The 12,605-nt window shown below is 34.8% G+C and overlaps 1 protein-coding gene across 1 annotated transcript; it reads right to left on the reverse strand.

The window, feature by feature from the left end:
* Positions 1–6,676: 6,676 nt before the first annotated feature.
* LOC148867931 (agamous-like MADS-box protein AGL80) lies at positions 6,677–7,732 on the reverse strand. The gene is made up of 2 exons (XM_088979398.1): positions 7,247–7,732; positions 6,677–7,120 (listed from the first exon to the last, which is right to left on the reverse strand). The coding sequence occupies exons 1-2, from the start codon at positions 7,611–7,613 to the stop codon at positions 6,891–6,893; spliced, it is 597 nt and encodes a 198-aa protein (XP_088835524.1). The 5' UTR covers positions 7,614–7,732; the 3' UTR covers positions 6,677–6,890.
* Between the last annotated feature and the right edge of the window lie 4,873 nt (positions 7,733–12,605).

The following is a 12,605-nucleotide window of genomic DNA, read 5'->3' on the forward strand; positions in this document are numbered from 1 at the left end:
GGTCAATTTATGAAGTCCCCAATTGATGTCCATTGGTCCACCGTTAAACTTGTGTTGCGTTTTCTCAAAGGGACAATTGGTCTGTGTCTATTATTTTCTTGCGACTGTCCTCACACTCTTGAGGCATTTTTGATGCCGATTGGGCAACTTGCCCCGTTGATATAAAATCTCCGAGTGGTTCTTGCATTCATCTTTGGCATAATCTAATTGCCTGGAGTTCGAAGAAATAGTAAATTATTTTCTATTCTAGCAGTGTCCAAGAATATCGGTCTCTTGCTTTTACCACTTCTGATATTATTTAGGTTTCTATGCGTAGAACTGTCAACGGGTCAGGTCTAGGCCAGCATCAGCTAGAATCGGAATCAACTCAAAATGAACCTGGAACCAAACCGATTAATTCTTAGGACAATCGGGTCAGATTTGATGGACTTGATTATAATAAATAAATATGTTTAATATGTATTAAATATTATACATATTATGTATATTATATAAAGCTCGGGTCTGAGTTGATTCAGGATTGGGTGGAATTGATTTTGAACCGAAAATAATCAGGATTTTTGAGTTTGACTAGTTGAGTTGGTAATTTTGGCAAATTTTTAACCCAATCTAGTCATGGTCTAACCGGTCTAATAGGCCAATCGGTAGGGGTGATCATTTCAGCCCGGCGTGTCCCAAAAATTCTGGGCTTGGGCCTAGGTTTTGTATTTAGGCCCGGCCTGGGTTCAGGCCCACATCAGGCCTACAAATTTTAAGGGCGGGTTTGGGCTTAATACTTCAAGCCCGGCTTGGCCCGCATATATTTAAACTTACACATTTTGTGTATAATGTATACATATGTATACAAGTTATCTTACATTATGTTATATATTTTATATATAAATATTATAGCATGACATGTATAATTTATATTATACTAGTAATTAAGTACATGCATTGCACGTAAGAAAAAATTCTTTATATTAATTATTTGAATTTTAGATATATCATGGTTAAGATAGAAATTGAAAATTAACAAAAGTAACAATATGATTAAAGAAAAACTTATGTGCTTGTAGCAAATAACAATTATTATTATTATTATTATTATTATTATATTTTTATTGCATTTTTATTTTTGATGTTCTATGTTTTTTTAAATATTTATTATTCAATTATGACATCATGTGTTTCTTTGAAAAGTTGGATCATTAAGCCATCATCTCGATAAGAAAATAGCTTTGCTTCTGTATTAGTTTTAAATTAGGAAAAATTATAGTCGGAATTGGTTGTACATTTAAAATTAGGATATAAATTGGTCCTTAAACCAACAAAACTTTGACAAACGGCTTTACATTTTAAATTATAAAAACCTCACCATGTCAAACGGCTTTACATTTTAAATTATAAAACCTCACCATGTCATTAGAGGCTTATGTGGTTGTTGCCAACATGGGACTCTTAATCCATGTTGGAAAAAACAAAAAGCTTATCAATTTCTCTCTCTCTTTCTACCTATCGTTCTCCCTCAATCTCTTTCATTCTCATTCTCGGTCGATCTCTCATTCTCCCTTGATTTCTATCGTTCTTCCTCAATTTCTCTCCCGCTCCCTCTTTCATTCTTTTTTTTTTCTTACACTTACATGGTATTAATCAAATTATATAAAAGAACATGAGATCAACTTGGTATGATTAAAAATTCATTACACCAATTTGATAAAAATTTCACAAGAAACTCTCGGCTACAAAATTTACATCAATTGGAGAACGATAAAGATTGGGAGAGAAGGAGAATGAGGGAGAAGAATGAGAGACATTGAGGGAGAACGATAGAGAGAGAAAGAGAGGGAGAGGTTTTGATTTGGTTATAGACTGAAGATGAGAGAGTGTGAGATCGAGAGATGACTATGAGAGTAAGAGAGAAGGGAGGGAGATTGAGAGAGAGAGGGAGTGGGAGAAAAATTGAAAACCTATTTTCGGTATAGAAATTTTTGTTGTCCAAAATGGACCAAGAGTCCCATGCTTGCAATAGTCACATAACCTTCAATGACATGGCAGAGATTTTTATAATTTGAAATGTAGAGCTGGTTGTTAGAGTTTTGTTGGTTTTTGTACCAACCTGCAACCTAATTTTAAATGTACAACTTTCTTTGGCTATAATTTTTTCCTTTAAATTATATATTTCATTTATATTATATAAAATATTTTTTACTTATCATACTTAGTTTTTGTTTGTCTATGATATCATTTGACTCAAACCACTAATTCACCATCTAATTCACCATCTAGAAAGAAAAAGTTTGATTTTTAAGTTAATATTAAATTTCGTATTACATTTCTATCATTGATAAAATTAATTCTTATGTATAAAACTTATTTTTATTCAATATAATGAATGCATAATATTAGAGATATACCCAATATTTTATTCTTTATAAATATATAACATTAGATATACGCCCAAAATTTTCTCTATCCTTTTTTTTTATTCTTTGTATTTTTTATTATTTAATTATAGCATTATTTAATAATCCATTTGATCCCAAATGGTTGAATTGCTTGCCCACCATTGGGAGGGAGGAAAATGGTTTTGTTTTCAAATTAATTTTCAAACTATTTATTTTTATACTATTAAAATTAATATTGTGGATATAATTATAAGAATTTAATGATGAGAAAAATATATCTTAAATATGAGATTTAATGAGAGAGAATAAGAAAATATTTTTATTTCCAATTGGTTTTAAATTTTACATTCAATTCCATCATTAATAAAAACACTTCTTATTCATCATACTTATTATTGTTTAATATGTATGTTAAAAATGTTCTCAATTTTTTAATTTATGTTTTTTCATTTTATTATTTAATTGTGACAATATAGATTGACCCATTTGACCCAAAATGATTTAATTTCTTACCATCACCTAGATGAAAATACTATTTTTGATACGTAGATTTTAAAAGTATAAGCTTTTATGTTATTGGAATTATTAATTTGTTAAATATGGATTTAATTAATAGACTTAATGATGAGAATAACAAAAGTGACTTAAAACTTATTAAGTATGGATTCAATGAATATGTGTGCAAGTTAATAACTTAAATGTTGGATTTAATGAAAGAGAATTGAATGCATTGAAAATTTTAAAGTTACCTCTTTTCAACTCATTTAATATCAAGAATCGATTACCCTATTTGCCCTCATTTTTTATCAATAAATTTAAATATAGAGGGGTAAATTTTGTCCTTAGAAAATTCCAGAAATATTATTGAGTCCATTCGTGCTTTTGAAAGTAGTATAGATGTAATATTTTGTATTATATAATGTATAAAATAAATTTATATGCATGTTATGTCATTTAATATAAAATATTATAGATATGTATTGTTTTATATATATTGAAAAACATTGGACCAGAATCAGGCCCGACTTGACCCGGGCCCTATAGACCTGGGCTAGGGCTTATGTTTCAGGCCCAAAACCCTGGGCTGGGCTAGGCCTAGGCCTAAGCTATAGCCCTTATCATAAGTGCAAAATCTGGCCCGACCCATGATCACCCCTACCAATCGGTCCTATTTTCTAAAAATGGTAAATATTAATACAAATTATATTGATTCTTTAAATACTATAGTATGTAAACAAACATTTTAATTCTTTCATCATTTTCAACAGCTTCCAATTATGTTTGAATATTTCATACTTTGTATAAATTAATGAAATATAGATTTTTATGTTTAAATAGCTTATTTATAGTGATATAAAACTCATATTTATTGTAATTAGCATAGGTTTTTAGGATTTATATGAGTTTTTTAGTGCATTTATGTGTATCTTATTTTTTCATCTGTATCCATACGTATCTTAAGCGTATCTCAATATGTCTCTTAAAATTGTCTCTCCGATACACATTGCATTTCTGATACTTTAAACTTTGCTTGCATAAAAGGGCTCTACTTGATGATCCTTATCATTAGACCTGTTCATGGGTCGGGTTCGGGTTGGGCTTTGTCTCTACATTAATACAAAATGTTTAGGCCCGAGCCTGAGCCCGGCCCGACCATTGGGCCTAGGTCTTGAGCTCGAGCCTGGCCCAACTATAAAGCCCGAAGCTCGGGCCCGACCCCGAGCCTGACTAAAAATTTAGAAAAAAAAGATTTTTCATTTTTAATTCAATTAAAAGTTGTTTTATTTATACTAAAAAACCACAAAACCTAAAAAAATAATGAAAATTCTCATTATTACTTGAAAAAAGAGAAGAAAATATATTATATATATGTTTTTTTATTATAAAAAATATATTTTTATTAATATAATACATTATCAAGTTGGGCTTGGGCTCAGGCCGGGCTTTTTTGAGAAACCCCAAGCCCAGTCCGAAAAAAAGTCTGGCCTGAGCCTGAGCCCATGGGCCTGGAATCTTATCCAAGCCTGACTTAGATCAGGCCGGGCCCGTCAGGCTACCCAACCCATGAACACGTCTACTTATCATCTACTGTATTTTATCTCTATTTTAAATTATTTCAAATTGTATCTCATCCTTTGTAACCGATCTACAAGTGTATATAAATACAAAGACTCGGCTATCTAAACCATATTAAGGATTTTTTTGGAATTTGGAAGAAAAATCAAGGGCATTTTATTAAATCCCCCAAATATACTCCAAGTGGGAGGGTAGCCACTTTTAAAAATTTTTATTGACAATTGTCAAAATCAAGGTTTTTAAAACTGAGCTGGACAATGAACCGGTCAGGGTTTAATTCCCGGGTTGAGCGGTCCGATTGTTCAAACTGAATGGATGGCCCGTTCTAACAAAAAATAAAAAAAATTTAGAAACAAAAAAAAAAAAACGATCAAACCGTTGGACATTTTGAATGATTCGACTGACTGAATCTGTGATTTACTGACCAAATCAACGGTTTTTGGCAAAATAACAATTCTGAGATAAAATGGAAGTGACCAGTTCCCGATTTGTCTGGTCCGACCATCCGGTCCAGTACGATTTTAAAAACCATGGTCAAAATGAAGGAACAATAATATAGGAGCTGTCTTGCCCCAAAAACCAACAGAAAAGCATACATCCTTTTCCCTCTCAACCCAACCCAACCCAAAACAACAAATAAAAATTAAAGAAAACAATTCATTACAATACGAAAGACTAAACTAATTGATTCTCAGCTTTACAATTCTTATATAGTTTTCTCTCAACAAAATTAAGAATTTTCTTTGGAGCCTCATGGCTAGAACTAAAAAAAATGTAATCTTTCTTTTATAAATGTCATTGTTAGCCAAGAAATCAAAGCATTGATTCCCTACCAAAAAAAGGTGTGAGTAAATCAAGAAGGTAATGATTCTTATTCATGAATATGTCGGTGAATATGAGGGAATTACCAAGGGAAATGATTCTTATTCATGAAAATGCCAACTAAATAATTTTTATCGCTCTCCACCTTAATTTCTAAAATATTTTGAACGAAACATAAATTAAGGCCATTAAAAGGAGCAAGGAACTCAGCTCTGGTTGAAGTTCCACGTCTGTAAAAATTTTGGAAGCCGAAGCAAAGCGAATCCTAATTATTTCTCGAAACACCCCTACGACCACAGGCACCAGGATTATTACGTGAAACTCCAATCTCCATCTATATTGAGTCTGTAAGGGAGAGGACTTGGCATCTTCCAAATCACCAGGATTAAAAACATGAGTGTTGTGGGAGATAGAGGCAGGGTCACTTTGACTTTTGCTTAATTTCCTCAATCATCTATTGGTTTTAGAAATGAGAAAAGAAGTAGGAGAACAACTAATTAAGTATTTGAGGAGCTACAATGTGTATTTAAGTAGTTCAGTGAAACCAGGGGTTATGTAAGCTATTAACCCTAAGGCTATGTTTGGTTTGAAGGAAAAGGTAAGGAAAAGAAGGAAAAGACAGGGAAATTAAAATAAGGTTTGTAAAAGTTTCCCTATCTTTTTCTTCCTTGCCCTACATTTTCCTTCAAACCAAACATAGCCTAAAAGGAATTAGCAGTGTAATATTTGTTTGTGAACAACTTCTCAAGCTGCAACTAAATTTATTAGGTATAACGTCTCATTCATCTAAATGATGCAATTAAGTTACAATTGATGTTGGAGAGGGTAGCTAGGTAAGTTATTTTCTCTCCAGTCACACTTTTAATCTTGTGTGCTAAATCATACGTCTCGAGTCTGTAACAGAGCAGCCCATAGGTTTGCTCAATTTTGTATTAGACATGATTGCTCTATAACTTGGTCTACCGTTCCTAGTTTCCTTACAAGTTAGAACAATAGTCACAGTCGAAATGTAATTCTGTTTCTTCTTGAATGAAATTGCTGTTGGACTCAAAAAAAAATACGGGGTTTTCAAATTTTCTTCTAGAAATTGTATAGATTGTCCGCTGTGCTAAACATAAACCATTTATGAGTAACTTGATTTTCTTAAAGGCTGTTTGCATGGTTATGCAGGAAAGAAGTAAAATTTTCTAAAATGGTTATGTGGGATACACACAACTTGATTATCTTTTCTTTTTTTTTTTTTTTTTGAATGGTAATGATTTTTCTTTGCAAGACTATCTAAAAATGCAAGACAACGAGAGTTGGATTAAAAGTGTAAAATGGGTGGGAATGAAGCCCATGAATCATCACAAAATGCGTGGTTTCCAGAAACCAAGGTCACAAATTAACAATGGTAAAAACAGAACATATGTATTATCCCAAACATTCTCAGAGTCTAGAGATAAAGCAGACTAAATAGATCGACATTAAAACAAAGCAATAAGGAAATAACCTACTTAGGATGAGTTATTTATCTGCATGAAACATAAGTGATGAAACCCAATTTAACAGGCTGAACTTGGTAATTAAAAGATTTTAAACCAAGAAAAACTCCTTGGAATTAAATTAAGGAAAGAAAGCATTTGACCAGTAAGTGGCATCACTGTCATAAGGCACGATTCCTATCGCATCCCCGCCGGAACCCGAACCCATAATATGTTCATGTGGGTTCATAACTTCCATGAACCAGCAGCTGGGTAATGTTTGTGCTTGTAGTGCGTCCATGGCCATGAACTCTAAGGCTGTTTTATTATTTTCTTGTACATCAGTGTCGTCGCCACACCTAATCTCTTCAACTGCAATAAAACGGGGTGGTGTTCTCCTAAGCTGTTCGATACTCTCTTGGATTTCTTTCAATTTCAAGTCCACTAACCATGCTAAATCGTTCAAATCCCCGATGAGCACATCGTTCAAGCTCTTACCTGCTAAGGTCTGGTACATAAGTATAGTCATCTCATGTTCTCGATTCTCTTTCTCTTGCCGCTTCAGCTGCTCCTTCAATTTGGATATCCTTTGCCTGAGGAAGGCCTCCTGGTTCATCATCTTCTTGTTTTGTTCCATCTCAGGCAAGTTCTTAAACCTTGCAAGCACGCGCTGGGCATCGGATGCAGAGGGCCAAACATCTGGCTGTTTATCATAGGGACTGTAAATGATGGCACAAGCACTGACGCCACATAGAGTGCTAAGTTCACTCACTTTCTTCATCAAACCGTTCTTCCTTTTCTTGAAAGTGGTTCTCCTAGCCGATTCGTTAGCAATCAGTGCAAGCTTAACCTTCTTTCTCGCCATGGTTAATGGTTTGGGGCCTTAGAGAGAAGAAAACAAAATTGGATAAATAGGAATTTGAGGCCGGGGTGGGAGTTGGATTCTGCAGGGTCTCTGTCTCTTGTCTCTGTTTCTCTCTTTATATGGGAGTGCAAAAGTAAAAAATGCGAATTCTCGTTTATTTTCGTTTTAGATTTTATTTTATTCTGCTTCATGTCTTAATTTACATAATTTTTATTGCAATCAAACAAAATAAGTTAAATTTTAAAATAAAAACATGTTAAAATTTACATTTAAATCATTTGCACTGTCATAATTTTGTATCAGTGCAAATTTATTTGCATTGCAACTAAATACAGCCTATGGCATATGATATGTATGATGCAATGGAGATGAGAGGTTGCTGGCGCTTTAGCTTTAGATTTTAATAGCGATTTATTTAGGTTAAGAAATCTCGGAAATCTCGGGTAGATTGGAGATATTGAGATATGGTGCTGGTGTGGTATTATTGGAAGCTAGCTAGGTTTTGTTTTATATGGGACAACCAATTATTCATTAATGGGCATTAATGGTTTTCTATTTTTCTTGTTCAAAAAGGTGGTATGGTTGCCTTGATAACTTCTGTCTTGTTCCATAAATCTGTGATATATGTTGAAGTGAAGTGGAGGATGGAGGCACCAAACATTTTTAACAGGACCGAAGAAAAGTAGCTTAGAAACATTATCAATTTCCAATGAGTTCCAGTTTCTAATCCCTTGAAAGCTTTCTGGAGGCTCTGTTTGGTTTTTAAGGAAAAGGCAGCAAAAAACAAAAAACTGATGATCGTAGACCTAGTGGGTAACGGCCTAGAAATTGAATGTATTATTTAAGTGATGATCTTAACAAATTGATCAAAGTATCACTGTTTTCAAAACCGGATCGGATCGGATGATCGGATTGGAAAAACCGGGAATTGGTCACTTGACCGGTTCTGTTTTCCTCCAAAACTGTTTTTTCTCCCAAAACCGTTGATTTTGGTCAGTAAACCGCTAAACCGGCAGATTAACCGTTCAAACCGCTTTGACCATTTTTCAATTTTTAATTTTTTTTTTATTTTTTTGTCAGAACGGGCCAGCCATTTGGGTCAAATGGTTGGACTGTTTGAACCGGTAACCGGACCCTTGACCAGTTTGGTCACCAGTTCGTTTTTAAAAACCAGGCAAAGTATTATTTGAGACCAACCAAAAGAAAACAAATTTAATTAAGGAATCATAAAGCTTATTTTGTTACATTTATTTAAAGAGAAGGAAAAAGACTAACCTTGAGGCTGTGTTTGGTTTTAAAAGAAAAGCTAGGGAAGAAAAGATGTAATTTGAAAGTGAGAGGCTGCTTTAGTATGTATTATTTAGTGAAAATATCAGGAAAAGTTTATATTTTTTAATGGTTGTAGTGCAATTTTATTTGCACTGGTAAAAATGTATGGGAATACAAATGAAAAGAATGTAAATTCTGGTGTTACTTTGTTTTAGGTGTACTTTTTATTTTGTTCTGCTTCAGGTATTATTTTACTTCATTTTTATTGTAATAAAACAAAATAAGATAAAATTTTAAATAAAAATAAATTAGAATTTGCACCAAAATCTTTTTTATTACCAAAATTTTGCATTATTAACAATAAATTTGCATTACAACCAAATACAGCCTTGGCTCATCAATATTGCAATCCGAATTCGATTCCTATCCCAAAATAAACGAATGAAGTTTGGATCTATCTATTTCGGGTTCAATCTGATCCGTTTGCTGCTCTACAGAATACACATGCACCGGGCTTGATGCATCCGTATGCCTGGCATTCTTATTTCTTTTCTTCAGTCTCAGACTCCTGAAACTAACTAACGATTCTAATCTAGCAGTTTTAACAGGAGATCCAAATTACTTTCCGTAGACCTCAGGAGCGGAGCTAGGATTTTTTATTGAGGGGGCCAAAGTGTAATAAGAATGGATAGGGAGGGCCAAAAGATAAGAAACATGGATAAGAGGGACAAAATATATTTGGGATTTAAACAATTATTATGAGGATTTTCAAGGCATAGACGGGGCCATGGCTCCCCTCTGCCACCCCCTGGCTCCGCCCTTGGCCAGCGGCAGAGCTAGGAAACTTTCATGAGGGGGCCAAAACCTAAGATGAATTGGGGGTGGGAGGGGGGATAAATATGGATGGTCATAGGGGGGCCAACCCATTGGGGTGGGGAGTGGGGGAGGGGGAATAAGGTAGTGTTTGAAAATACTTAAAAGAAGTACTTCTTTTAAGACATGGGACCACACATTAAGTGGTTTTTAATTACTTATGGGTGTTTGGTAAAAAAGTGGGGAAAAAGTACTTTGAAAAAATGACTTCAACTTGACTTTTTTTAAGTACTTCTCAAAAAAAAAAGGACGAACTAGTCCTTGATAAATTTTTATAATGCCTAAAATATCCCCACGAGGGTTATACCTCCAGCCTCCTCCTTCTCCATTCATTCGAACCTCACACCTTAGCAGTGGCAACAACCTCCCCCCTTTGATCTATTCTTCCTTTTTTTTTATCCCTTTTATCATTTTTTCTCTCTCCTTTCGTTTATCAGCTCCCCCTCTATCAATTGCAGCAGCCTGTTCGAATAGTGGCAACGTCTGTGCCATTAAAAAATGAGAATCTAATGTTGTCGGCATACCAGTTGTCGTTCTCTCTCCCTCCCTAATGAAAATTTGTTAGGGGGTTTTAATGGCAGAAATGTAGTGGTGAAATTAGAGTGGACTCAGTTTCAGAAACTAGGGTTTGTGATACTTGGACGAAATGCCTATTACAAGGTACCAGATAAGAAATGAGTACAACGTCGCCGATCTGGAGCTACCGATAAAGATGATCCCGTAGCGCTACTTGAAGGCGTCGCCATGGCCGGGCTCGTCGGCATCTTGCGTCAACTTGGAGACCTATTCTCTGTCGTCTTCCCCTATTGATGATTAGTTATTATTATTATTATTATTATTGTTATTATTATTATTATTATTATTATTATTATTATTATTATTATTATTATTATTATTAATTGGATCCACATGATAGCCCACGTAGGGGTCCACGTGGGCTGTCAATTGAAATGTATAGTATAATATGTGAAAACCATTGTATATATGTATGAGTGAAGTGAGGGCTAAAATTGTCATTTGTGTCAACATAGGCACTTATGGGGAAAGTAGCTTACCAAACATTCCCACCCAATAAGTGCTTAAAAATATAATAAGTGATTTGAAAAGTGGGTTACCAAAGTTCTTAAAAAACAACCTTAATGGTTGTTAAAATAAGTACTTCTTTTAACAAGTACTTAATCATCAAACATGGCCTAAATATGGATGGTTATAAGGGGGGCCAACCCATTGGGATTGGGAGTGGAGGGGGAAATGTACATGAAACAGTATATCCCAAGTTGGGATTTTTGGGACCATAGGGAGGGGGGGGGCATGGCTCCCCTGGGTTCCCTTGGCTTCGCCCCTGAGAGTCCCCACCATCTCACCTTGTGCTGAATAGACTCAAAAACAAGAAGGAAAATGTTAACATGGCAGTCACTAGTGACTTACTTGGACCCTGTACTACAACTACTTTGGAGTCTATTGCAGCTGTTGCAGTGAGGGCCGAACTTGAGAGATATGGGTAGTTACTAAATCAGCGAGATACAGTCAGCCCTAATCCGGTAATAGGTGGACAGCTAGGTACAGGTGGTTTTGGTGATGGACATTCTACTTCCTTTTCTCATACAGGTAGTTTACACGCCACTACAAATTATGTTTCTACTACAGGTAAGGAGGGACCTCATTGAATTATAGATTCTGGAGCCTCAGAGCACATGACCCATAGTTCCACTATTTTTTCTTCTTACAAATTCTGTTTTGGTAGAGACAAAGTTTCCACAGCCAATGGATATCATGTTCCCATTGCTGGGAAAGGGGTCTGTCAAGATTACTGATTCCATTTCCCTACCCTTTGTCCTTCATGTACTTAGATTAAGTATTAACTTATTATCTGTTAGTAGTCTAACTAAGAACTTGAATTGCTTAGTGATTTTTTCTCTTGGCCATTGTGTTTTGCAGGATCTGGTTTCAAAGAGGATGATTAGGAGTGGTCGTGAGGTGAATGAAAACTACCTTTTGGATGTGTTTCCTCATCATCAGAGTCATCATGTTAGCAGGGATTTTGAGTCAGAGTCTGTGGGTTAGATTATGCTTTGGCATAATCGTTTGAGACATTTGTCTTTTCCTTCTTTGCATTTCTTATTTTCGAAGTTATTTGAATTTCTTAATTTGTCTAGCTTAGAATGTGAAAATCGTCAGCTTGGAAAACATTGTAGACATTCGTTTAAAGATAGTAATAAAAGGTGTTCATTTGGTTTTGATGTTATTCATATTGATGTATGGGGACCATGTCGTGTTCCTTCTATGGGTGACTACCGATATTTTCTTTTATTTGTGGGTGATTTTTCTCAGTATTCTTGGATTTAATTAATGAGATACCGTGATGAGGTATCATCCTTGGTTTGATAGTTTCATCAGATGGTGCTAATACAGTTTGGGGTACGAGTGAAGGTGTTCAAATCAGATAATGCCAAGGAATATTTTGAGAAGAACCACACTCCGTATTTGTTAAAGTATAGAGTAATCAATCAGAGCAATTGTTCTTACAGTTCACAACAGAATGGTGTAGTAGAGAGGAAGAACAGACACATTATTGAGATTGCAAGAAGCATGATGATCACATCTACTGTTCCAATTCAGTTTTGGGGTGATGCAGTTCTCATAGTAGTCTTTTTGATTAATAGGGTGCCCTCTCATGCACTTGATTTCAGTAACCCATTCAGCCTCCTTTTTCCCGAGGGGGAGATGTTCCACATCCCTCTCAGGGTTTTTGATTGTGTTTGCTTTGCACATGTTCTTGGTTCTCACTGCTCGACTCTTGATTCAAAGACAAAGAAGTGTGTTTTTCTTGGGTATGTAGAAAATTAGAAA

This window comes from Nelumbo lutea, chromosome 3 (genome assembly GCF_056320005.1).
Source record: "Nelumbo lutea isolate HS-2025 chromosome 3, American lotus-T2T, whole genome shotgun sequence".
Lineage (NCBI taxonomy): Eukaryota > Viridiplantae > Streptophyta > Magnoliopsida > Proteales > Nelumbonaceae > Nelumbo > Nelumbo lutea.